Raw genomic sequence first — 25,639 nt, 5'->3', positions numbered from 1 at the left:
TGGTGTGCTTAAAGACAGGAGCCTAACATAGCTGTCCTCTGAGAGACCCAACATGCAGCTGCCTGAGACAGAGGCAGATACTTATACCCAACCAATGGACTGAAGTTGGGGACCCCTGTGGCTGAACTAGGGAAGGGCTGGAAGAAGTTGGGGAGGAGGGCAATCCCATAGGAAGACCAGCAGCCTCAACTAACCTGGACCCCTGAGATCTCTCAGACACTGAGCCACCAACCAGGCAGCATACATGAGCTGGTCAGAGGCCTCTGACATAGACAGCAGAGGTCTGGCCTCAGTGACAAGATGCACCTAATCTTCTAATCCTCAAGAGACTTAAGGCCCCAGGGAGTGGGGAGGCCTGGTTGGGTGGGGGACATCCTTTTAGAGAAGGGGGGATGGGATGAAAAATTGTGGGAGGGCAGACCAGGAGGGGAACAATGACTGAATCACAGTTTAAGGCAGCTCGCCCCAGGGATTTTTTTCCCCTTTTGTCTCTGCAGACAGTCTAGCCTGGAACATACCATGTGGTCCAGGTTATCTTCAAAATTGCTGCAGTGTAGTCCCTGCCTCAGCATGAGACACTGCAGCTGGCTACCCATGAGTTCAGTAACTAGTCCCCAGAGGTATGCTGTGACTTCTGGATCTAGATGTTGGCTAACCATCCTGCCCAGATATTAATGTGGAGCTCAGCTTCAAACCAACCCTTAGCAAAGCTCCTTCTGGACTAAATCGTTACTCTTTTCTCTTCCATGAAAGGCTACAACACATCTGTGACCACTCCAATACACTTGTCACACAAGTAATTTTTTAACACTTCCCGTGTCAATGGTCCAGAGAGCTATTACCACCTACCCGCTGGAATGGAGGGATGTGTTGAAAATCACCTCTATTTGTATAAGCAATGATGAGTACTCCTGACAGACATGGACCGGAAGGCTGCTCTGGATTAATGTGGTCCTCCAAGCTCATTAAGTTTCTGTACTCCTGCAACTGCTTCAGTCACTCACAGAATCCAATGGCAAACGACAGAAAACTGCATCTCCCTTGACACAGATCATACTATGAAGGCGTTACACTCACAACTTACAGAGGGCGGAAGTCTGTGTGAGAAACATTAGCTGGGAGAATATGTGACCATCTCCCATGGCTGAAGCTGAAGAACTTGAAGGTGGAAGATAAAGTAACACAGTGAGACTCAGGCAGGCCTTTCTGCCATTTTGTTTTTCTGGCTTTAAGATTAACTTCTCTCTCTCTCTCTCTCTCTCTCTCTCTCTCTCTCTCTCTCTCTCTCACACACACACACACACACACACACACACAATCTCTCTCTCACACACACACTCTCTCTCACACACCTCTCTCTCTCTCTCTCTCTCTCTCACACACATACACACACACACACACAATCTCTCTCTCACACACACACTCTCTCTCTCACACACCTCTCTCTCTCTCTCTCTCTCTCTCACACACACACACACACACACACACACACACACACACACACACACACACACTAGGGGATTTCAGGTAAATAAAAGTTCTAGGCTATGTGGTTCAGTGTTCCATTTCTTTATTTTACCTTCATCAAGGCAAGCCAAGTACAGATGCTGTACATTAAAAACATAAATACCCCTCTTACACCATGTCCACCTCGCACAAAGGACTCTACGCACTGCTCTCTGAAGCACATAACCACACTAAATGTACAAAGAGCCATCCGCTGGCCCCACATAGCCAACTCCAATCAGCAAGACGTCGATTAGGGTCCATATTCCCAGACCACCAAAGCTGAAGAGCTTGCCGAGGCCTTCACGCCACTGGCCCAGGTAGAAGCGATCCGCTCCAAAGCCCCCAAGGGTGATGCTGCAAAAGAAAAGCAGAACGGCTCAACTCCGTAAGTGCAGGCGAGGAGGAAAGGGTCTGAGAGGATAGAACCCCCATGACCACACATTTACCCCACCAACAACCACGGGCAACAAGACTGCCAAAGATAAGCAAGCATGTGTGGGGCCTGGGTTTGACTCTTGGAAGCAGGGGTGAATTAGGAAACACAACTTTTTGGCTATGCTGAAACCCAACATTTTGTTTCAGAAATGACCCCCACTGAGGGACCTGGCATGCTGGTGTGGAGGCAGGAACTGAGTCTTGAGGCACCTGACATGTCTGGTGGACCCAGATCAAGTCACCTCATCTTATCACTGTGAGTGATTCTTGAAAGTTTAAGACCTAAAACTGCTGGGAAATAATGGAAAAGCGCAAAGCAAACATCACAGTGCACAGGGGAGGAGCCCTGGCTCCAACAGGTACCCACAACTCTGTTGGCGTCCTACACCCTCCCCAGAGCACAGCAGTTGGCCCTCAGTATCCAAATGAAGGTTCTGCATCTCAGCAGCCCCGGAACACAAACGCTTGAGAGAAGACCCATCTATACTGGACAGTACAACCTTTCCCTTGTCATTACACCTCAGCAAGTGACAAGCATTTACACGGAGTTCACACGGGATCGCATAGGCCACGCTGGGATAACGGAAGGTGAAGGGATGGGATGTCTGTCTGCTGTGTGCAAGCACTACACTATGTGATAAAAGGACTTGAGTGCCCAGGGGTTTTGGTATCTGAGGGGGCCATGGAACCAACAGCATTTTGGAGCAAACCCACAGACATCTCCTTAGAGTGAACATTCTGAAAAATCCACGTTGAGCGTCAACAAAAAAGCTTCCATAATTCTGGTAAGTTGTTCAGCGGTGTGTGATGTAAAATGTTGCCAATGTGAGGGTCCCTGAGAAGGGTGTCATGGGCCTCTCTCTCCTTTGCAATTTTTCTGTGAGACTAAAACTATATTAAATTTGGGTGAGATCTGGTTGGCTGGCTCAGGAGGCCTGGTGGCCCACACCTGTAATCCCAGCCCTGGGAGGCTGAGGTACGACTGTTGTGAGTTTGTGGCCAGTCAGACTACATAGTAAGATCCAGGCCAGCCAGAACTACATGGCAAGAGCCTACCTCAAGAAACAAGATGAACAGACAGAGGTGTTTGAAGGGCAGCTATTGGTTTCCATTTGAATCACTGCAGACAAAGCTGGTTTGTCACATCTGACTTTACCCTGACTTCCTCTTTATTTTCAATTATCCCCACTCCCAGGCAGGATTCTTCTCTTTCCTCAAGCCTAGATCCTCCTCAGAAGCCATGTTGCCACCAATGGGACTGGAGAGATTCCATCAAAACTGAGTGTCCTGACAATTAGTAGTAGGTCGGGTTGCCACCAGGCATTCCACACAGGACAGCCCAAGACAAAGAATGTGGCCCAAAAGTAAGCGAAGAGCAGCCCTGCCCCAGCGTCACCCACTGCAGGCTCAGGTCTCGGGCCAGAGCTAAGACTTCAGGTGTAAACAGCCAGCGTATCTTTCCATCACTCATCTGACTGCAGTCCCTCCTGGTTTTCCCTTTCATGGGAAGAGCGGGTTCAATTCTTTTAGACACGGCTGAACAGTTTAATAATCCGTAAGTGTATTTCCTTTCCTTTTGTGCATGCAGTATATGGTGTATGTGTGTGACAGTGGGGGCCAGAGGGTAACTTGGGGAGTCCGGCTCCATTATTAATCACCTACCCAGGCCCTGGCAATCACTGGGACTCAGCAGTCAATGCTGCAGCAAATGCTCACATGCTCAACATTCACTTGTATGTAAGAGTTACAGGTATTCAACCAGGCTGCATAATTAATAATTAGAGGTAATTAAAATGCTTGTCATGGGCCAGCGAAATGGCTCAGTAGGTGCAGGTGCTTGCTTGGTGACTGGGTCTCATCCCCAGAACCCAAGCAGAAGGGGAAGGAGAGAACTGACTCCACAAAATTGTCCTCTGGCCTCTTCATGTGTGCCACAGATTGGCAGATAAACAAACACACACACACACACACACACACACACACACACACACACACACACACACACACACACACAGCAAACAAAAATGTTTAAATTAAGTGCTTTTAATTTTCCCCAATTTTCAGTGAGCACATTACTACTCTTTGCAATAAATTACTTAAAATATTCATTATTAGACAGTATTTTAGTAATTCAGGTGTGTTCGGGTGTGAAACCCTGGCTGTTTCTAACAATTCGTAACAGTAATTCCAGCACGTCAGTCTCATCTCGGAGAAGCTAGCACAGCTCAGTTCCAGAGTTCCATGTCACCTCCCACGTCTGTCTCTCAGTACCTCCCTAACGTAGGCTCAGAGGGAGACAAGCCCAGCTGAGCGAAATGCTGGAAGGTCCCTCTGACACAGAGATAACCCAGGAGCAGTTAACGCAGCAGGACCAAAGCGTTACCTCAGAGCCAGAGCCGTCGACCACTTGTAGCCTCCAGTCCAGTTGCAGTACAGCAGTTTAGGGAAAGTCCGGTTACCTTCAAAAAAAGAGGAAACGCTTTACACCGAAACACGGGCAACATAAAATATTCTCACAGAAACTCACTTATCAACAATGGTCTTGGAATTTGGAATAAGTTACCTCTTTTTACAAAAACATTCACCACTGTAAGAGCATAAAACAAACTCTTTGCCATTTATAAGCACAGTAGATGTAGTGCTTATATTGTTAACTTAGGGCTAGCCACATGGAGAGAAATAAAGTCATCATCTACCAGAAATGAACTCCAGAGGATTATACACCTAAATATGAAAAGCCAAATTTGGTTTTAAAAAAAGATGCCTTTTATCTTTATGATCCCAGAATAAGAAAACAATAAAAACACATGATAGCTGGGCTGAAAGTAACTTAAGCTTCTTGACTCTAACTGTTCTGATTGGAGCAAAGGCTCCACTGATAAGCACTTTGCATGCACACATAGGAACCAGAGTTTGGATCTCCAGATCTCACAGACAAGCTGGGCAGAAATGCAATCTAAGTACTGAGGAGGCAGGGACTTTCAGGAAAGCCTTCCTGGCCAGCTGACTGCTAGAGCTGGAATGGGTGAGCTCTGGGCTCGCTGAGAGACCAAGGAAGGCACCCAACACTAATTTCAGGCCTCCACAAGTGCCAGCCACATCTCCATCCCCCCTTCCTCCCTCGCCCCCTCACTACACACACACACACACACCACACACACACACACACACACACACACACACATACATACACACACACACACACACACAGACACCCACACCCACCACACACACACACACACACCCACACACCCACACCACACCCACACCACACACACACACACACACCCACACCACACCCACACATACCCCCACACACACACCACACACACACACACACCCACACCACACCCACACCCACACCACACACCCACATCCACACCCACACACACCCACCACACACACACCCACACATACCCACACACACACCCACCACACACACACACACATACCCCCACACACCCACCACCACACACACACACACAGACACCCACACATACATACACACACACACAGACACCCACACCCACCACACACACATACACCCACCTACCCACACACACACCCCCCCCACACACCACACACACCACACACACACACCACACCCCACACACACCCACCACACACACACACCCACACATACCCACACACACACAACCACCACACACACACACCCACACCACACACCCACACACACCCACCACACACACACACCCACACATACCCACACACACACACACACCACACACACCCACACATACCCACACACCCCCCCACACACACCCACCACACACGCACTCACACACCACACACACACACACACACACACACACACACACACACACACACACACACACACACAGAGCTCATCATCAAAGATCTTCTAAAGAAAGTAGAGTTCACAGCTTGGGAAAGGGCCTGAGGGCTACTGAAGGTTGCTATATGCAACAAAAATAAACCCTGTCAATAAAAAGACAGTAAGTGCCAGAGAAGAGCTAGGTTGTCAAGAGCAGTTAAGAAAGTAAAAGAAGACAGCCATTACAGAAGACAAAGCTATGGGGCTGGTAAGCTCCTGAAAGGAAGCAGAGAATGAAAGTCAGATCATGAGTCACCCCTGGGCAGGAGGAGGACAAAGCAAGGCCCTCAGGGGTTGGGTGCCATCAGTACTGGCTGGATGCTAATCTGTTGCAGACCTGAGGCAGTTTTCCTGTGTTATCCCAGATTACGATGAAGGTAAGAGAGCAGAGGATTTCCTGCTGCTTCTTCAGTTTGTGAACCTTGTTCTGAGAAGTGATGTACTTGAGGGACTCTGACTACATTTATTGACTCTTCAATACATTTACTTCTCAAGTTCCTGGTTACGGGCTCTTGAGTAAGCTCAGAAAAGACAATTTTCCTCCCAGCTCCCGCAAACTCTGCTCCTTACCCAAGCAATGAATGTGGTCGCGCACAGTGCAGTTGGCAAAGTAGCGCTGCCGAGGGCAGGCCACGGTCATGCAGGTGGTGGAATTTGAACACTCATAGTCTGTCTCAGGAAGCTGCCAGCAAAACCTGCAAGTCATGTTGATGACGAAGTTCCTCTGGGGCCTGAGGTCTTGATCCTAAGGAGCAAAGCACAAAGTCAACCCGGTTGGTACAGCATGGCAGCTTGTTATGACATCAACAGACAACCATTTCTAAACACTCATATTTAGGGCCTAGCAGTACATAAAGGAAGCAGGTTCATAGGTAGCATCAAGGGAAAAGATCTATACAGTTTACCTAAAGAAAGGGCTCTGGATTTGGGCGTGGTGATGCACACCTTTAATCCTAACACCCGGGAGGCAGAGGCAGGTAGAACTCTGAGTTTGAGGCCAGCCCGGTCCATGTAGTGAGTTTCAGGACAGCCAAAGCTGTACAGAGAAATCCTGTGTCAACAAAACCAAAGGGGTGTTTCAGAGTGTCATTTCACCAGGACTTTTGTTAGCTTTTTAATAATGAGTATTCATATCTCTGCAATATATAAAAGGGGGCTGGAGAACCCGCTCAGTGATTAAGAACTAACTGCAGATAGGGTCCCAGTGCTGAGAGTGGGGAGTGGACAAAGGCTCCCATCCCTAACCACAAAGCTATCTGCACTTGGTACCCATCTGCCAAGGAAAAACTGGTCTTCTCTGTTGGAGTCTCCTTGGGGACGGTAACTACCCTTCAGGATAGGTTGCATGCCCAGGAGCTGATGGCCAGCACAGAATGAACTCTAGAGTATTTCTGTAGACTTTTGTCTCAAAGAGGTTTGGGCATTTTTTTCTTGTCTTTTTGGTTCTTGTCTTTTTGGTCTTTTGCTTATAGTCTAGTTTCTAATTGTGTATGTGTGTTTCTTGGGTTTTTTGCATTTTTTTTTTTTTTTGTTGTTGTTTTTAAGAGAGAAAAAGGATATGAGCTGGGTGGGTAGAGAGGTGAGGAGGATCTGCGAGAGGGGACAGCATGATCAGAGTATATTGTAAGAAGACCATTTTTTTCTTTCACTTAAAAAAAGGACCTCCCCCACTAAGCGCCAAAGAAGGAACCCAGGTTTGACTGCCAGTACCCACGCGGTGGCTCTGGAGACACACAACTACTTCTAGCTCCAGTTTCAGAGAGATCTAGTTAGATGCCCTCTCCTGGTCACCAGGGTCACCACATGTATGTGGCAAATGCATGTGGCAGATACACGTAGGTGAAACACCCATACGCTTAAAAAAATGAAGAAAAAGGAGGAGGAGGAGGGGGAGGAGGAGGGGGATGAATGCTTTCTACCTCATTCTAGCACCTCACGGCTCAGAAGAATCACAAGTATGTAGAGTTCTGAGACCTGCCACCAGGTGGTTCTCAGTTGGACTGCATTCTGGTTGATGTGTTAAGTGCTCATAGAGTAGAAGTAACCCCTGAGAGACTGAGTCAGGAAAGAGTGAAACAATTTAGAACTGAGGTAAGGCTGTGCGCTTTGCTTACAGAAGGGCCAGAGCTTAGTGTCTCTCAACAAAGTTATCACCTGACCTTTCCATCTACCTGGAAGGTTCACACCCTTATTTTTCCAGAGCTACCAGGTATCCCACACATCTATTAAACCCATCTTCCTACCATGGAGAATGGAACTGAATAGAAAGAAGAAGAACCTGTGGGAATATGGGAAGGAAATTAAATCCCTTTCCCTGGGAGCTAGTTTATAGTTCCTGCTAGTTGACGGTTAAAAATCTCAAGTCCACTCATAAAGCCAAAACTGCCCATAGAAGCAATGCTTCCTTCCGTAAAGACAAGACACCGTGCTCAGGGTCAAAACGTTTGGAGCCCTGACTGCTCCTGTATTAGGATTCCTTTCAACCACAGCTCTAAATAGCATATTCCATGAAACAACTGCACAATTTCATTTTGAAGGCTATATTTAAGAAAACTGAGTAAACCAGATCATACTTTCTATTAGAATTTAAATCTGAAGAATCTTTAAATCTTGCTGTACATTACAGCCTTTGTGGCCTGTTAACTTAGAAAGTTACAGGATCATACACAATGACCACTGTGAAGGTCCCTACGTGCAACTCTTAAGAAACAAGCAGCCTTGTCTTGGGAGTGTGTACTGTCCTTTCCTACGTCTTTCTCTCTCGACACCCATTCTTCAGTCTCGAGTGCGTATCACACACCTCTACTTTAATCAACTTTGCCTCAGTCTGACCCCTGGGACTCCTCTCTGGCTAAGCATGGATCCAGCTTTACCTAAGTGGGCGGTCCCCTGTGGGACACTGGTCACAGTGCTGTGTGCTATGCTGTCTCTCCCACCACTGACAAACCCAATCCCTTTGCAAGTTCATCTGTGGTAAAAAAGTATTACCATCCCCTCTGTACCCCAATCTCACTACTGAGAACCCAGAAGGTCATGAGGGACATAGGCTAGCAAACTGACATCTTTAAACCCAGAGAGCAGCACTGCCATCCAACCACAAGCAGCCTGTCTAGTAACTGTATAACATGATATGGAAGAAATGGAAGGTTTTACCTAGTCATGCTTTGTTTCAGTGTGTATGTGGTGTGTGTTCTTGTCTGTATCTTCACTTGAGTACCTCCATGTGGAGGACAGAGGCTGACATCTGGGATCTTCCCTGTAGTTGGACCTGGAGTTCTAAATTCAGATCCCGAGTCAGTGAATCACATGACTGAGCCATCGCTAGCCAGCAAGCCCTTAAGGCCCTCCGGTATCAGCCTCTCCAGCACCGGGATTGCAGATGCATGCAGACATGCCTGGGGTTTACACAAGTGCTAGGGGTCCAAACACTGGACTTCATCCTTGCACACAATGTTCTCACCCCAGGATTTTCACTTTTGGAAAAAAAATTAGCAGTGGGTCAGCGGTTTTTGAGGGCAGAACCATATATATATATATATATGTGTGTGTGTGTGTGTGTGTGTGTGTGTGTATGTATATATATGTATAGATGTATGTATATATACACATACATACACACATACATACATATACTAAGCATATATGTTCTACCACTGAGATATACTCCTAGAACCAAATGCAAGATTTAAAAATACTTTCCAGTGTGGTTGTAAAAGACCACAATAAAATCATTACATCATATATCTGACCAGTACAAGCTACACTTTAACGTCATAATGCATGCAGTTGGAAAAAGTAGACTACAATACTCACGACACAGGTAACAGAGGGTTTCACCGTGCAGTCAAACGTGACAGGCTTCCCATAAGTACAGGAGGCATTGGTCGCACACTCTATGCAGTCTGCAGGAAGTCTGCTACATAAGCCATTGCTTGGACACTTCATCATGTAAGGAGGGATCTCAGTACTTTCTGTGAGGTGAGAGAACAGCTGATTCTCTACGGACAGTGATCAGAAGAACAGTGAAAGCCAATTTTCAAAAGCGGAGAGATCAATCATTAGCAATGACACATGTGCTGGGATGTGAACAGCTTGGAGTTGGGGTCAGTGACACCTGCAATCTAAGAGGGTTCCTGTCACCAGCTGGCAGTGACCTGGTAACTGGTGTGACATTGGTCTTCATTCCTGCCTCCCATGTGGCTATGAAAACTGTTAGTGCTCACTGGTAGACCACGCAGGGAAAGTGCTGGGCCCAACCCAGACCCAATGGCAATCAGCACAGATGGACAAACTAAAGCTTGGATAAGGCAGAGTCTATGCAAAATCCCAGAGGAAATATGTGACAGAACTGGAACCAGAACATACAGCTCTTCAAATCCAATCGAATGTCCTTTCCATCAAAATTTATTGATGGAATAATAAATAGCAAAATGAAGCTACTGACACCCTCAGGACGCCAATTCTAGAGCATACTGGTATTAGTATATATGTCCAGACAAGAATCTGTGAGAGACCTCTGACAGTTTCAAGTCCAAGTCCCTGAAACAATGGAACTACAAAGAGATGAACAAAAGGAGCCAGCATGCATTTAGCAAAACAGGGATACTTGAAACTGACACGAAGTGGCCAGCTCTGTAAATACTATTTCCCACTATTGTTCCTGTCTCCATGTGGGCCAGGGTTGGAAGGTTCTAATCACAAAGCTGAAAAGGCCTTCAATCAGGATAACTTCAGTGGCCGGAATGATGAGGAAACAAGGTCCTAAAAGGGTAATTTCCTCAAGCCCCCATCAATCCGACCCCACCCGGATTATACTCCAGTATCTACCCAGCCCTTCTCCCAGCGCATCACATAGCATTAAAGGAGCACTGGAGACTTGATTTTTTTTTTTTTTAAATCAAGAGGAAACAGCATTGGTTAAGGAGCTGGGAGAGGGTAGAAATTAGAAAATAAACGGAAATGAAAAGCCCTGTGGGGCTGGATGAGGGAAGTAAGTCCTAGATTTCAAAAAGGAATCAAACACCAATACAGTCTACTGAAGGCTGCTGCCCGCCCTTAATTTACATATCTAAACAACAACACATCAAACAGCGGAAGCCAAAAGGCGACTTCGTATACTAAAGAATTATTTATCGAAAACAGAAATGGGGGAGGAACTACTCGATATAGTTTACTAGAATAGAAAACATCTAGTACCTGCTGCCCTGGGAACTACTATGAATATACGTGTTGGGCCCGGATCCTTTATTGACTGAGCCAGCGGCTGCGAATGGTCTAAATTTAAGGATCCTATAATTAGAGAAACATGTTATCCTGGGATAGGATACCCTTGGTTTGTGTGTTTAACAGGTAGGGGCTCACTGGGCAGATATGGCTCATGAAACGGAAACGACGGGGTCGATCGGGTTCTGGACTACTGCCGCAGGGAAACGGGCTTTCCGGGCGGGCTGGAGCGCAGTGCGGCCTCCGCCGGGAGGGCTGCGGCGCCCAGGCGTCGGTGGCCAGCCTCACGCGGCTCCGGGGACCCTCTTGTCACCAGCTCGCTCGGTGCGGCCCCCAGCCTTGAACTCACCATCGCCCGACAGAATGTAGCACTGGGACAGGAAGAGCAGCACGCGGGACAGGTGGCGGACAGACCGCAGCGGCTCGGCCGCAGCCTCCATCTTGCCGGTGCGCGTGCGCACTTCCGGGCCAGGAGGCGGGACTATGGGGGGCGCGCCGAAGAGGGCGTGTCCGGGCGCCCGCAGGCGCACTGTTGCTGGGCTCCGCCAGCAGACGACCGTGCTTCCCGGCTAGGAGGTAGGGTGGTTTCTCTGTCGCTGCATTTAGAGTGCTGTTGGCCAGGGAAAGTGAGTGGAGCTGGGGCTCCGCAGCAGCAGGAGGTAGCTCGGACCAGAATAGCCCTTACTGCCTTTGAAGAGATACCCCTCTCTTTCCAATGGGAGTCTGGGGGACGGTTATGATCCGATGTCGTTAGCCCATTTTAGTTCCGCTGATCCAGGCAGCAAGGGAAGTAGCTCCAAGAGCACGGAGTCCCACGCACCAGGACCCAGGACTCCTGCCTTAGGTTTCACCACAGCCTGTTTGGGGACACGCGGATTTTAAATATTTGTTTATTTTATTTATGTGAGTACACTGTAGCTATCTTCAGACACACCAGAAGAGAGCATCGGATCCCATCACAGATGGTTGTGAGCCACCATGTGGTTGCTGGGAATTGAACTCAGGACCTCTGGAAGAGCAGTCAGTGCCCTTAACCACTGAGCCATCTCTCCAGCCCGACACGCGGATTTTAGAGTTCCCCTGAGACTAGGAAAAAACCCGGTTAGGTCTCAGGACCTGGGGCAAGAGCCAAGTGTGTGGAATTTTCATATAGGAGCAGAGTCCAACCCCAGCCTGGCCAAGAGACCAACCTCGAGGAGGGGGAGCTGCTCTCTGGAACCTACCTTGTTTCTGTTCAGTATATTTCAGGAAGCATGCGGTAGATATGCCTCTCCCTGTATTTTGTTCCCGGTCCCCCTACTTGCACATCTGATAAGTGAAAGAGTACACGAAATGGTGTTTGGCGCACAACAATCCAGAAAATGTTAGCTTGAAAAATGGCCACAATTTGCATCCTACACCATCACTCGGGTTTCATCTACGATACTAACGAATGCTTTTCTCTTCATGTTCCCCAAAAAACAAGCAATCAATATATCAAAGACAGTTGCTTTTCTGCATCTAATTTGAATTCTGTAGCACCTAGTGAAATCTAAATTCTCCTTGGCATAAAGCTATTTTAATTAGGTTCCAATACAGTAAGGTATTCCTTTCGATTAAAATCCAGGGGCTGGAGAGATGGCTCAGCAGTTAAGAGCACAGACTGTTCTTCCAGAGGTCCTGAGTTCAATTCCCAGCAACCACATGGTGGCTCACAACCATCTGTAATGAGATCCAATGTATCTGAAGAGAGTGGTAGCATAGTCACATACACAAAATACATAAATCTTTAAAATCAGAAATCCAGAAAGGAGTCATCAGTTAAGAACATTTGGCTGCTCTTACAGAGGACCTAGATTCAATTACCTGCACTGACTTGCAGATCACAACCATCTATAACTACAGTTCCAGGGATCTGTTACCCTCTTCTGGCCTCTGTAAGCACTAGACACTCTTGCAGTGTAAAACAACAGATAGGCAGACAAAATAAGAAAAATAATGTTGAAAATATCAGAAATGCAGTCCAGAGGCACAAACAAGCAAATCTCTGTACCAGGTCAGCCAGAACTACATAGTAAAGCCCAGGAGAGCGAGAGTGAGACCGAGAGCGAGAGAGACTTGATTCACCGGGAAAGCGGTGATTAAACTCTAGATAAGCATGGCACATACATTGCAGAGGTTCTAGAAACAGCAAGTGATGCATTTTATTTAAGAATTTAGTGTTTAAAGATAAATAAGGAATTATTAATTATAAGCATTAAAACTGCCACTCTCAACCCACAGCGCAAATAACCGATTCCACAAATTTTCTTTGAAGTTTCATAGTCCTTTGCCGCTAGCACAATATTAGTACTTCTCTTATGATTGCTGACTAAATGAAGTATCAATTCCAACTTTGGGCATGACATTTCCATGTGAACTTTAGTAAAACAGCCATAAAAACACCTGAGATGTGTGTATTAGAAAATAAGACACCTCCCTTCCATGTTCAGAAAGGACCATGGGCTTTTATTGAAAGTCGTTTCTGTCGTTGTTGGGTGAGGGGCGGTGGCCGTTGGGGACGGAGTTCAGGACTCACACATGCAACGTGGATGCTCTAGTCAGGAAGCTACAGCCCACAGGCTGGAAGCACATCTTCTGAGAAAGAAACAAAGCTTAATTTCTGATAATTCTCACTGGTGTTCCTTCCTTTGAATGAACACCATTTTACCACTTAGGTCTCTGGAGTCTTCTTATCTTGCAAATTTCTCCATCTTCTATTTAGTCTCAGAACACAGTGAATTAAAATTTTGTTTATATCAAATAATCACTTTTGCTTCTAAGGTTGAACTCATTGGAGCCCTACAAGTGGCCCTAGGGTTCTTAAAAGAACTAGTATCTTAAGTGACAGGGAAAGTGCATTTTCAGAGGTCAAAACAAAGTTATAGAGAAGCACAAGGGGAAGACTTCAGAATTCTTCCTCGGCATTTAGCGTACGTGATTTTTTGAGGTTCTTCAATTTTTCAATGACTGAAGTTATTGATATTTCTCCATGAATTTTGTTGTCTCTTGTTCGCACATTTACTGAATTGTTTAGCTTTTCCTTTTCACCAACCACTGTAGAAATGAAAGAGAAATAAACATTAAAATGAATGATTTACCTGCCATAAGTTAACTGTCATTCGACATATACCAGAGTTTCTCCTCAATATTGGTTACTAAATTTCAGTCTAATAGGCATGATGTTCTCCCTCAATAGTTCAGTGGCTTGAGGAGAGAAGTGGTGTCTATGCCCCTCTACTGTCTACTTCAGAGCACACTATTGTGGTCCTGGAACAGAAATTGGAAGGGAACTTTTTCTTTTTAATAACAGATATCTGATTCTTCCTCTCCTATTTGATGACTAAGGAAAGATCATGTGACTGGATCCAAGCAAGCCAACCAGAATTTTCCAGAATGTGGGGGAAGCCTGTTCTCTCTTATAACTCATAGTGTAAGAAGATGTGGGAGCGTGTATCTGTGTTTCTTTCCATACAGAAAGGAGAAACAAGCGGGGTTAAAGATATTCAAAAGGATCAGAGCAAAACAGGAGACAGAAAGAGAGCCGAGGTCCTGGTGAGGCTTTCAATAGCTTAGCTATTAATCTGATCTCTCAGATCACCAGTCACCCTGGTACCTTCCAGTAAGCTAATCTGAGGTTACTACCACAATAAAAACCCTGAGACACCTCACCTCCTTTCACAAGCCAGACCTTGCCAGCGATCAACTGGTGACAGAATGGCCCTGGCCATGCTTCCTTTGTCTTCCCACTGCAGACCCTTTCTCCATGTGGGGTGCGTCCAGACCAGACCTCCCGGCATGTTGATATCAGTGTCTTCTGCTCTTATTGTTAACTTTCACTTAATTTTTTTTTGAGCCAAATTTTTGGACTTTGTACCTAATTATTCATGATTCACAAAATTATAGGGGAGCCTCTAGGTTTTTGCATCAGGCTGAGGCAAAAGCAGTGCAGGTCCGCTGAAGTGATAATCCTGGTGTTTGTCTCCATTCAGACTTGAATATTAAGTGTTGCCAGTGATGATACATCACAGACTCTATGTGGAGCTGTGAGATCTGCCCTGTGTGCCACAATCCAACAGTCAACTTGTGATATTCCTCTTCTTCATTTTCTTTATATAAGTCCCCAAGCCAAGCATTGAAAAATAAATAAACACACGGGGCTGGAGAGATGGCTCAGCGGTTAAGAGCACTGACTGCCCTTCCAGAGGTCCTAAGTTCAATTCTCAGCAACCACATGGTGGCTCACAACCTTTTGTCATAGGATCTGATGCCCTCTTCTGACATGCAGGTGTACATAGAGCATTCCTATACATAAAATAAATAAAGCTTTAAAAAGTTAAAAAAGAAAAACTTACCCAAAATAAAATTATACTGAGCCAGCTGTGCATTCCGTATTTTCTTATTTAGTGTACAACTGTCATCTAAGTCCACGTCGGCCATGAAGCCTTCTTCGAAGCATTCCTTTGACACCTAGAAGAAAGTGGGATGTTTCTGTCATTACACTGTGTATGGAAGCCAGACTCCACAGCAGCCCCGTTCCCATCTCCTGGTACTGACAGCTTGGTACAGCTCCTGCCACTTTGTTCAGAGTTGGTCAGAAAAGCATGGAAGAGGAGGGCTTATCACTACTAGCTCTAGGTTGCCAACGCCCGTCACTTCACTCTCTCCAGATCCCTTGCTCTCGCAGGCATTCCAACAGCACGAGAAGCAACCAGCACAGTGAAGATCTCAGGAATGGCGCCTGTGCCCAAAGGCTGCATCCGCATCTGATGCCATGCTGGGACCAAACAGCTAGGGGCTGGCGAGATGCTCTTGCAAAGGACCTGGGTTGGTTCCTAGCACACACATGGTAGCTCAAAACAGACCCTGACTCTAGTTCCAGGAGATCTGGTACCCTCTTCTAAACTCCTCAGACACCAGGCATACAGACAAGGAAGGCAAAACACTCATGCACAGAAAATAAGCCAGGTGTGGTGTACGGAGGCAGAGGCAGGGGGACCTCTGTGAATTCCAGGCCAGCCAGGGTTACATAGTGAGGCCCTGTCTTTAAAAAAATAGCCCAAATAAATACATAAATATTTAAAACGTTTAAAAATGGAACCAGCTAAGCTGCTCCCAGACTGCTACCCTCTCCCCCTGAAAGTAAAGTAATAAGCATTTGTTATCAGATGCCACAGCTAATAAGGTATTCTTTCCCAATAAAAACAAGTGGGAACGAGTAAGTGTGAGGGCTCGAAAGCACCTGTTTCTCAGAAATGTTAAGAACACAGTTCTAACCCTGCCCCAGAGACATGACTCACTCATTGCTCCCAACAGCTGGAGGAAAAGGTGGCTATCAACATGCTAACAGGGCACTATCCTAGAGCACAAATGACATTTCCAGTCAATGACTACACAGAATACATGGCAGTTATTATGTCCTTCGGATGTCTGTGACCTTACCTGTAGAGCGTAGTTTTCACAAGCTGGGCCTACAGGGATGATCATTACCTGGCGAGGAGACAGCCAGAGAGGCCTGAAAAATGTATACAATACGTATGTTTAAAGTCATTTCAAAACGACCACCTATGTGATTAAAAGTAATCAAAGCTTTCTTAAGGTGACAGTTATGAGACAGTGGTACCAGTAAAATGGCATGGAAGCAAATGAAACTTTATCCAATCAGAAGGCACCAGAATAGGGAGGAAAGGAAACTTGGAATTTTGGTAGGAATAGAGGGCAGGCACATCCCTGCACTCCTGAGCATTGATCCCAGAGATCGATTGTGTCCACATGCAACACCTCCACATTGACATCCACGCTGGCTTTATTTAGAACAGGTGCAAACTGGAAACACCCCAATTTGCTTCATCAAGTGAACAGTCAAACATGGTCGACCACACTCTAGATGCCAAGAGTAGTCAGTGAACCAACTACTGACCAAATAAAAATGGCTCTCAAGAGAAGCCTAGTTAGGGGGAGAGAAAGCCAATCTCAGAAAGCTGCACACTGCACGACCCCATTTATGGAACACTCTTGAAATGACAGAATTGTGGTTGCTGGATTAGTGGATGGTGGAGACCGAATAGAGCATGTGCTTTTACGAGTGGCTTTTACAGAGGACAGCACTCCAGGACCACGCCTGTGGAGATGACCTCGTGCTTCCATGTGCTGCAATCTTAGGAACTAAATACTCCATGGACAGGAGCACATGTAACATGGGAACATCCAAACAGGGTTGGCCGCATCAATGCTTATGTCCTGGTCATGATGTACTGTACCGGTACAAGATACAGGTACAGGTACACAGGTAAGATATTACCACTGGTAGAAGGTGGGTGTGCTGGCTAGTCTGAGGTCAACTTGACACAAGCTAGAGTTATCTGAAAGGAGGGAACCTCAATGGAGACCTAATCCAGGCGAGCAGCAAGCTAGCTTGGAGCAGTTGATTGCTTTGGGTCCCTTTCAATATGCAAGGCTGATTCCAGAGGACAGCGATTTCCCTAGAAATATGGTATCTCTGGATGTCGGTTTCCTCTGTTCTGCCAGCAGCACCGTGGAACAGTTCCTCGGCAGAGAAGTGAGGGAGTGAGCCAGCATCGCCAGAGTCACTAACATCTGTGTTTAGAGACAAGTGCCTCACCTGCTACCATGGCACCGCTGGCACTATATAGCACACCCTGGGACAGGGATGTGTAGACCACCAGCCACTAGTGAAACAATAGCTTCCCCATCAATTGCAAACTAAGAAAATGCCCGACAGCAAGATCTTATGGAAGCATTTTATTAATTGAGGTTCCCTCCTTTAGGAGCCTGGTTAAGCTGATATAAAACTAGCCAGCACAATGGCCCACCGGTGTTATCAGTCTTCCCCAAGCCTGTCTCTATTTTTCAATCTGATGACTTCTCCATATCTGGCCTTGTGATCAGAATGGTACTTGTTCAGCACACTTGTGGCCAGCCTGCCTTCCAGAAGAGCGAACTCCAAGCTATAGCAGTGGGAGCATTTCCTTTCCTGGCTGGGCCTGCACACTGGGGCAGCTTGTCACCCTAGTGCTGGTGTGCTGTGAGGGCCCTGTGTGGATCAGGTGGATGTGCTTTTCTCTGTAGTCAGGGAGTCACCCAGGGTAACAATCAGAGCTGAAGGGGACAGCAGTGATGTAAGACAGGGAACAGTGGAGACGGACGTGTCTTCAGACAACACTGAAACTCTGGAGGGCTTGGAAAGGGTGAAAAGATAACTTGGCCAACCTGCGAGCTTGTGCTCCTCAGAGGGCAACGGTACAGCTTTATGTCACCTGCCTGCCATCTTGTTTCCTGATCTGGCAAACGTAACAAGATCCCTCCCTTTGCTAATTATGAGGCAGGGACTTAGTCTGTCCAGACTGGGGTTTAGAGGGGTCCTCTAGCGCTCCCCCCATGACTTACCATTTCCCCCCGTAGTTCTCTGAGAGAATGGCTATCATCCTTTCCACAGATCCCAGGATGGCTCGGTGAATGATCACAGGCCTGTTCTTGTCATCCCCATCCTTACTGAAGAAATGAAAAAACATGTATCAGGGACCTCCTGACTGTCCAGTGTTGTTTGTCGTTCGTGTTTTGGGGCATCTTTATTAGAAAGTTGTTTTTATTGGCAGCTTTCCCCTAGACTTCCCTTACTAATGCTTTTTCATCTACTTTTAAGTCACATTATCAGAGAACATTCACATATATAAAAGCAGAATGCTGTAGTGAGGACCACAGCCCGCCTCTGAGATTCACAGAGTGTCCACTCACAGCCAGTCTTAATAATCCAGTTCTCCCTCATCCACTGCCCCACTGTAAGCCTTGTTTTTCCAAAATATGTCTGCTATTTACTTTAAATATCCATCAGTTAAATTTACCCACAGACTGTAAACCATCATGGCACGGGCTTCATAGTTCATCATTCTCTCCTCCCCTATGGGAAAACCCAATGAAGCCAGTTGTGACTGCCAGCTTCAATGAAGTGAGGCACGCCAAAATCCGTGCACACACTCAGAAGGTACAGCTCAGTTTATTCAGCATGTAATCCATAACACAGACCTCAAAAGCTGTATCAGTTAACTACTTCTAAAACACACTCAAAACAAATACAGAGAGGTCCTCTCTTAATCCAGTTTGCACATGTTGAAACTGGGCACCGTCGCCGATAAATGGTCCTGTGGATGAACACTGCATTCAGGCAGAAGTCTGTGCAGATCCCAGAGATCCTGGCAGTGGCAGTAGGAGGGGACACCCGGAAGCATCCTGAACTCATTCCTCTGTGAACTTATGCACACGTCACCTACTCCACGGGAGGAGCAGTATAAAATATTCCTAAATGCTGTTTTACGTGAGAAATGAAAGAGAAATACGATGCCATCTTCTCAGGCCTCTATGCATTCAGAATTTTGTCTCGTCTTTCATTTTAATCAACTAGTGACATAAAATTTCGCTTACACACCCATGCTATCCAACAAACCTTAGAATGTCCACCAAATTTTCCTTCAAATAACCCCAGCAGATTGACTTCATAGGTGGGGTGGAAGAGAGTAGCTTTGCCATGTTGATTCTTCCCGTCCCAAGACTGGACTGAAGCTTCCCTTAAGTAACTTCTGGTAAAATCTCATGATGTAAACACCACACTCATCTCTCAAGTTCATCCCTTGGATACCTGCGCTACACCATTACTTCTGGAGTGTTTCTGCCTTGTCTTTCCCAGCTGACGCGAGGGAGGCACACTGGGCATTCCACGCTCCCGTCACTGCCAGCGCCCTGACTTTCTTCCTAGCTCTGAGTTCTATCCACTTGATTTTCGACATGAGAGCTTCCATTAGGCCTTTAACTATCAGCACTCCTGAGATAATTCTGGGCAGCAGTAACACAGGAGACATTTCCACCTTCTTCCTGCTTCTGTCGAGTGCGGCTGTCATTTGCTGGCAAACGCTCCTTGTCACAACTAGGACATTTATCTCCATCACGCCACAGGAATGGGTTTCGGCTGAGCTTTGTCTGATGCCCTTCCTCCAGGGAGGGTGCAATGGGTCCCCACAGTAAGTCTCTCTTGCTCCCTTAAGATGCACGTTCTGGTGATGCCTCACTCTCTTGCTCTCTAGGCCTCAAAATCACATCAGCTCCTTCTCTAGCACCCTCCCCCAACACTCCCCTGAGTTTGTCTCCCTGGCACCGCCTGGTTCTAACCATCACCATCTCTGAGCCGCCTGTGGACCCGCTCTCCTCCCTCCAGCCTCCACTCCACGCACTCCTAGGATGGACAGCTTGTCCGGATGATCTAGTTCCCGTTCACTCCCACTGAGTGAGAAGTGGTTATCTGTTTATTATCATAACCCTGATAGGAAATATCCTATGAAAATTACTGGATTTGAAACATGACAGTAACTTTCTCCCACAAAAGGGAAACTTATAGGTGTTTGTGGATTCAGTGGAAATTGTACCAGTTATCTGAAAGAGAACCAACACCAAGTTTATCTCATCCTGCCCGGGGAACAGAAGATAAGGAACACTCCCCACTTGCTTTATAATACTAACATCCTTAGGTACCGAGACCTGGTAAAGCTGCACAAGAAAGCAAAGCTACAGGCCAATTTCCTATGTGAAAATGTATTAAAGACTAAACAGACTAATGGCAGATCAAGGCCCTTTAGCTTAGCAGTACAAGGCTAGTTCAATATTCTAAATAAATGCCATCTACCATATTAATAAGCTAAAGAAAAACGATAATTCTTTTTTATTTATTTATTTTATGTATGTGAGTACACACTCACTGTCTTCAGACACACCAGAAGAGGGCAGCAGATCCCACTACAGATGGTTGTGAGCCACCATGTGGTTGCTGGGATTTGAACTCAGGACCTCTGGAAGAGCAGTCAGTGATCTTAACTGCTGAGCCTTCTCTCTATAATTCTTGATAAAACAGTTTGGACACTAGAAATATTGGGAAACATTTTCCCCTTTTGTAGAAGTAGGAGGGGGTTGAATCCAAGGCCTGGTAAAGGGCAAGCAAACACTCTACCCTAAGCTCTGCCCACAGCTGGAGAAGTGGCAGAAAGGGAGTTCTAGGGAGTAGAAGGTGATCAGGCCCAGAGGGATACCCCGGGAGAGACTGCTGTAGTTCTCACACAGTTAGGCTAGTTCTCAAGAGAACAGGTTACTATGGAGCCCGGCTGCCTCCTGCACTGGCTGTTTCATTTCATCTCTGCCCTGTTGTGAGGCAGCAGGAGACCTGTGCCAGCTGCCACGCCATGATATTTGGACTTTAGAGCTGCTGTAACTATGGTCAAATAAATGCCATTTGTTCATTAAGCACTGAGCCTTAACCTAAGGCTTAACTTAAGCCTTTTGATCTAGCAGCATAAATGGATGAAGAAAATCCCCAGATTACAAATATGTATTGTGCACAACATAGACACCAGAACTCACTAGTGCTTACTTCTGTGTTGCCCGAGATCTCATGACAAATTAAGAGAAGATCAGAATCACTCACCTAACATATGTGAGGTTAAACCTAATAGGCAGTTGGAAGTCCAGCTGGATTGTCGCACACTGATGGTATCTGCCGATAGCATCCTTAATTTTTATATCAATCTGTAAAGTAGGTAATGCTTGCTTAGAGACAGTTTTCATTTATAAATACCCCCTTTCCTGAACCCCCTATCTCCCTGTTCCCCTCCCTCCTTGTCCCCCCTCCCCCTCCCCTCTCTCCCTTCCTCCCCCCTTCTCTGTCCCTCCCCCCTCCCAGCATATGCCCTACTTACTTTAGGGCCATAGAATGCTCCATCTCCTGGGTTTATTTTCCAAGGTTTTCCAAATCCCGTCAAGCTATTCTGCAGTTGCTGTTTTAAAAGAGAGATCATTAAACACTTTCTACGGATCACACATCCATCCATCATACTTTCTATGGACACACAGCTCATACGTATTCATACATCTTAGGTACATTCTACTTTCCTTCAGCACACGCCTTTCAACAGCGCAGTGGGGGAAATGTACCATTTTCTCAACTGTTGCAGGGGATTGCAGAAAAGGCCTTTCTTCCAGGCAGGCCCTCTCAGTCCTACACGCCGACGGCAGTTGTCTCTTAGTTTGTTTCTCTGTTGCTGTGGTCAAACCATGACCAAGACCAGCTCAGGGAAGGAAAGAATTCATTTCTTCTGACAACTCCCCAGCCACAGTCTATCACTGAGTGAAGTCAGGGCAGGAAGCAAAGAGGCAGGAGCTGAAGCAGAGGCCCCTGAAGAGCCGTGCTCTGCTCCCTGGCTCACCTTCCAGGACCTCTGGCCCAGGGGTGGCACCCCTCTGTGACATCAGTCAGCAATCAAGAAAAGTCCCACAGAGGGTCAATCTGACGGAGGTAATTCCTCAATAGAGATGCTCTCTTCCAAAATATGTCTAGGTTTGTAATAACCTGGCAAAATCAAACCAGAGCAATGTCTCCTGGTGATGTATCTGAGACCTGGTGATGTATCCTGTAGGTGGGGCTTCCACACATAAAGAGGTGTGAGAGCCTTGGTCCTGCTTTGCCATTTTCACTGTGTGACACTAGTTTCCTTTGTGTGTCTTTGACCTCTGCTGCAACTGGGGTTGGGGGTGGGGATGCAGGGTAACTCTCATGGGTTGCTGGGGAATAGGGAAAGGAACCTCACTTTGGTTTTCAGCCTAAGCCAGGTCAGACTTTAGATGTAGCCTACGGTGGAAATGCTTCGCACTTACTTACAGTGAGTGGGTGTGCAGATAAGTACTGACAGAAGAAGCCCAGGGTCCCAGTTAGGGCATGCTCTTGACAGAGAGAACTTCTCTCCTGAGATGCCAGCAGCGTCCCTAGTGGACCTAACTCTGCTGGAGCAGCCTCCCTCTCTTAGGACCAAGAAAGGCCACCTGCATGGAGGTGCAGCACAGGTGTGGGAGGTCCTTCCTCGCCATATTGTTTCTGAAGAGAAAGGGTTACTAAGTAGAGAAACTGAGACCCTGTGACAGCAATCGGAGGTCCTGGAGCACCCAAGGCATTAAAGTGCCAAAGATAGGCCAAGGTTCGGCGAAGAATATGAAGCATAAGTGAGCACATTTTTGTCAGGTCTCTGGGGACCCAGGATGAGGCAGTGCAATAGGAGCAGAGGTGGCTATAGAGATGGCTTAAGAAAGCTTTGGGTTTTCCAAGCCATCTCAGAGACTTGTAAAAAAAACAATGACAACAATGACAGCAGCACCCTCAAATGTTCACTGACTTCCAGAGGATCGCAGCTGCTCGCTGTGGGAGAAAGGTCCCCAAAGTAGAGGAAGGTCCACCCTGTGCCACATTCCTAGGAGACCGGCTGCTAAACTTTAGCCACATCAATCAAAAGAGCAAAAATGTCAAGACTTCCAGCCCATTATCCCCATGCCGAGTCCATCCCTCCTTTAGTCCCTGTTGGGGGTTGGTCTGGAGTTGCTTTGTGTCAAATTCTCAACAGTGGTCCCAAAGATCTGGTGCAGACAAGCACATTCTCACGTATATCAGATGATGTGTTAATTTTGCTCACTGACCTTCTATGACTGGTAAAATAAGACTGGCTACAGCCAATTCCTGGGGAGAATAGAGGTAGGCGGGGTTTCAGTTACTGTGCTGGGGGTCCCAGGTAGGGACCAGTAGAGAGAGAGAGGGAGAGAGAGAGAGAAGTGTGTGTGTGTGTATATGTGTGTGTGTGTGTGTGTGTGTGTGTGTGTGTGTGTGAGAGAGAGAGAGAGAGAGAGAGAGAGAGAGAGAGAGAGAGAGAGAGATGGGAGAACAGGAGGTCTCCATTAGGAGGAAAGGACCAGAAGCACATGGCCAAGAGAAGTACACTAAGGACAGACAGATGGAGACTCAAACAGCAAGTAACTGGGGAGCACAGCTGGGAACTAGCCAGTTTAGTGTATAGAAAAATAGAGAGGGATAATTGGCCAGCAAGTGTGCTAAAACTGATTAAATAAATCAATAGGATTCAGTCTCCATTATTGGTGGGCTGGTTGTATGAAGAACTAATAGATTATATGTATATATGTATATATACACATGTATAATTATATTTATATAAACATTTTATAATTTATAAATATAAATAATATAAAATATGTATGGTATATTAAATAAATACATTTATTTGATATACATATGTAAAATAATAAAATATATAATAAAATATGTAATATAATTATATTATGTATATTATTTCACATACATACACACACATATATATAAAATTAATGACAAGTCCCCATAGCCCACCCAGTTTTAAGTGACTGAGAGAGATGACTGTGACATTGACACAGACATGAAAACGACTGCATATGTGCACTAGCCGGCACTATGCCACCATTATCTCATATACATGTTCATCTACATTCCCCACAGCCTTCTGTAGAAGGTGTTATCCCCTGGGCACAGGCGCCACGGTCACATCTCATGCCCAGTCCTGATCCTGAGAGAGCGGTCATGCCTGAGCAGGGAGAACGGCTAAGCCAGTCTCGGCACCCTCTTTTCCCCTCTCTACTCCCATGTGGTTCTTAGGTAAACTGAGTCAGCACCCTTCCTGGGAGAGGAGGCCTCATTTAACTTTGATCCCCCATTCAGTAGACAGGGAAGAAGAGTGTAGTCAGTGCACAGGGCAGGGCATGTGGGAGGAGGAGACCCTATGACACTCAAGCCTGGCCTGTGTCTGTGCGCCTCTGCCTGGCATCCATCTTCTGACAGCACGAGGAGATGCTCTTTGTACGGTGCCCCGCCCCGTTCTCCTGCCTCCTGTGTGGCACAGACGGTCACCATTGTGATGAGAACTGGCTAGCCACATTCCATGGTCTTCATTCATCCCGACTCCCCAGTTTAAACCCTCAGAAGTGTGGTTTCTTGTCTCCTGCTTACCCTTTCAGCTTCGTCCCATATCTCAGTCTCTCCTAGGAAGTGCTCAGGCCTTGTCGACAGGTTTAATTGAAAGGAGAAGCCGAATGTTGAGTAAACAGACTGTAAAAAGTGCAAGCACCCCTTTATTTCTTCTTCAATCTGAAATTGAAGGCAAGACAGTCAATGGAACAGCAATTTAAATTCATCTGTGGCATTTATAACTATAAATCATTTATGCCAAGTAGTTATTAAAACTAATTTTAAAAGCACTTTTTAAATTTTTTATGTGCACATGAGTGTTTGCCCGTATGTATCTGCACTACATGATACCAGTGTTGCCGAGGCCAGAAGAGGGTAACAGGTTCCCAAGAAATGGAATTACAGAGAGTCCTGAGTTATGATGTAAGGGCCGGGAACTGAACCTGCATCCTTTGCAAGAACACAAGAACAGCAGTGTTCTTAGCCAATGAGCCATCTCTCCGGCCCTAGGAAGCCTGGTTCTAACACTCGGTGGTTGGCACCTTCCATTGCTAACACTGACTATGATTACTTTTAGACCTAGACATGGGTATGCCAGTGTATCCATGTGTATATGCTTTTAGTAGTTCCTGTAGGTACTATACAACATTTTCAAATGACTGTAGAAACTCCACATCTTTGCCAAAAGATGTCGTGCCTTTTTTGTCACTTTTGAAGGATATTTCTCTAGACTGGGAATTCTTCATTGACAATGTTTTCTTTTAGTC

General features: G+C 46.3%; 2 protein-coding genes across 7 annotated transcripts in view; both read right to left on the bottom strand.

Moving 5' to 3' along the window:
• Positions 1 to 1,553: 1,553 nt before the first annotated feature.
• On the bottom strand, positions 1,554 to 11,480 carry Tm2d3 (TM2 domain containing 3). 5 transcript variants are annotated; one of them, NM_001106267.2, is made up of 6 exons: positions 11,373 to 11,480; positions 10,997 to 11,089; positions 9,614 to 9,798; positions 6,371 to 6,545; positions 4,328 to 4,403; positions 1,554 to 1,863 (listed from the first exon to the last, which is right to left on the bottom strand). In NM_001106267.2, exons 1-6 carry the CDS (start codon positions 11,461 to 11,463, stop codon positions 1,698 to 1,700), a joined length of 786 nt encoding a protein of 261 aa, NP_001099737.1. In that variant the 5' UTR covers positions 11,464 to 11,480; the 3' UTR covers positions 1,554 to 1,697. The 5 variants fall into 5 exon arrangements, with proteins under 5 accessions (NP_001099737.1, NP_001406384.1, NP_001406385.1 ...); NM_001419455.1 differs by having other exon boundaries at positions 9,614 to 9,771; NM_001419456.1 differs by having other exon boundaries at positions 9,614 to 9,771; positions 10,997 to 11,074.
• Positions 11,481 to 13,181: 1,701 nt separating this feature from the next.
• Tars3 (threonyl-tRNA synthetase 3) overlaps positions 13,182 to 25,639 on the bottom strand; it is a 51,858-nt gene continuing 39,400 nt past the window's right edge. For both annotated transcript variants that reach the window (XR_015623962.1, NM_001401535.1), the window contains 7 exon segments: positions 24,915 to 25,052; positions 21,796 to 21,873; positions 21,525 to 21,625; positions 18,449 to 18,553; positions 16,484 to 16,556; positions 15,397 to 15,511; positions 13,182 to 14,098 (listed from right to left, as the gene is read on the bottom strand). Coding sequence is in view for 1 of the 2 variants with exons in the window: in NM_001401535.1 (NP_001388464.1) it covers positions 13,950 to 14,098; positions 15,397 to 15,511; positions 16,484 to 16,556; positions 18,449 to 18,553; positions 21,525 to 21,625; positions 21,796 to 21,873; positions 24,915 to 25,052 (759 nt within the window). In the remaining variant the exon portion in view is untranslated.

Source organism: Rattus norvegicus, chromosome 1, assembly GCF_021556685.1.
Source record: "Rattus norvegicus strain SHRSP/BbbUtx chromosome 1, alternate assembly SHRSP_T2T, whole genome shotgun sequence".
Classification (NCBI taxonomy): Eukaryota; Metazoa; Chordata; class Mammalia; order Rodentia; family Muridae; genus Rattus; species Rattus norvegicus.
The sequence above is the reverse complement of the archived record's forward strand: the minus strand, read 5'-3'. Positions and strand labels throughout refer to the sequence as shown.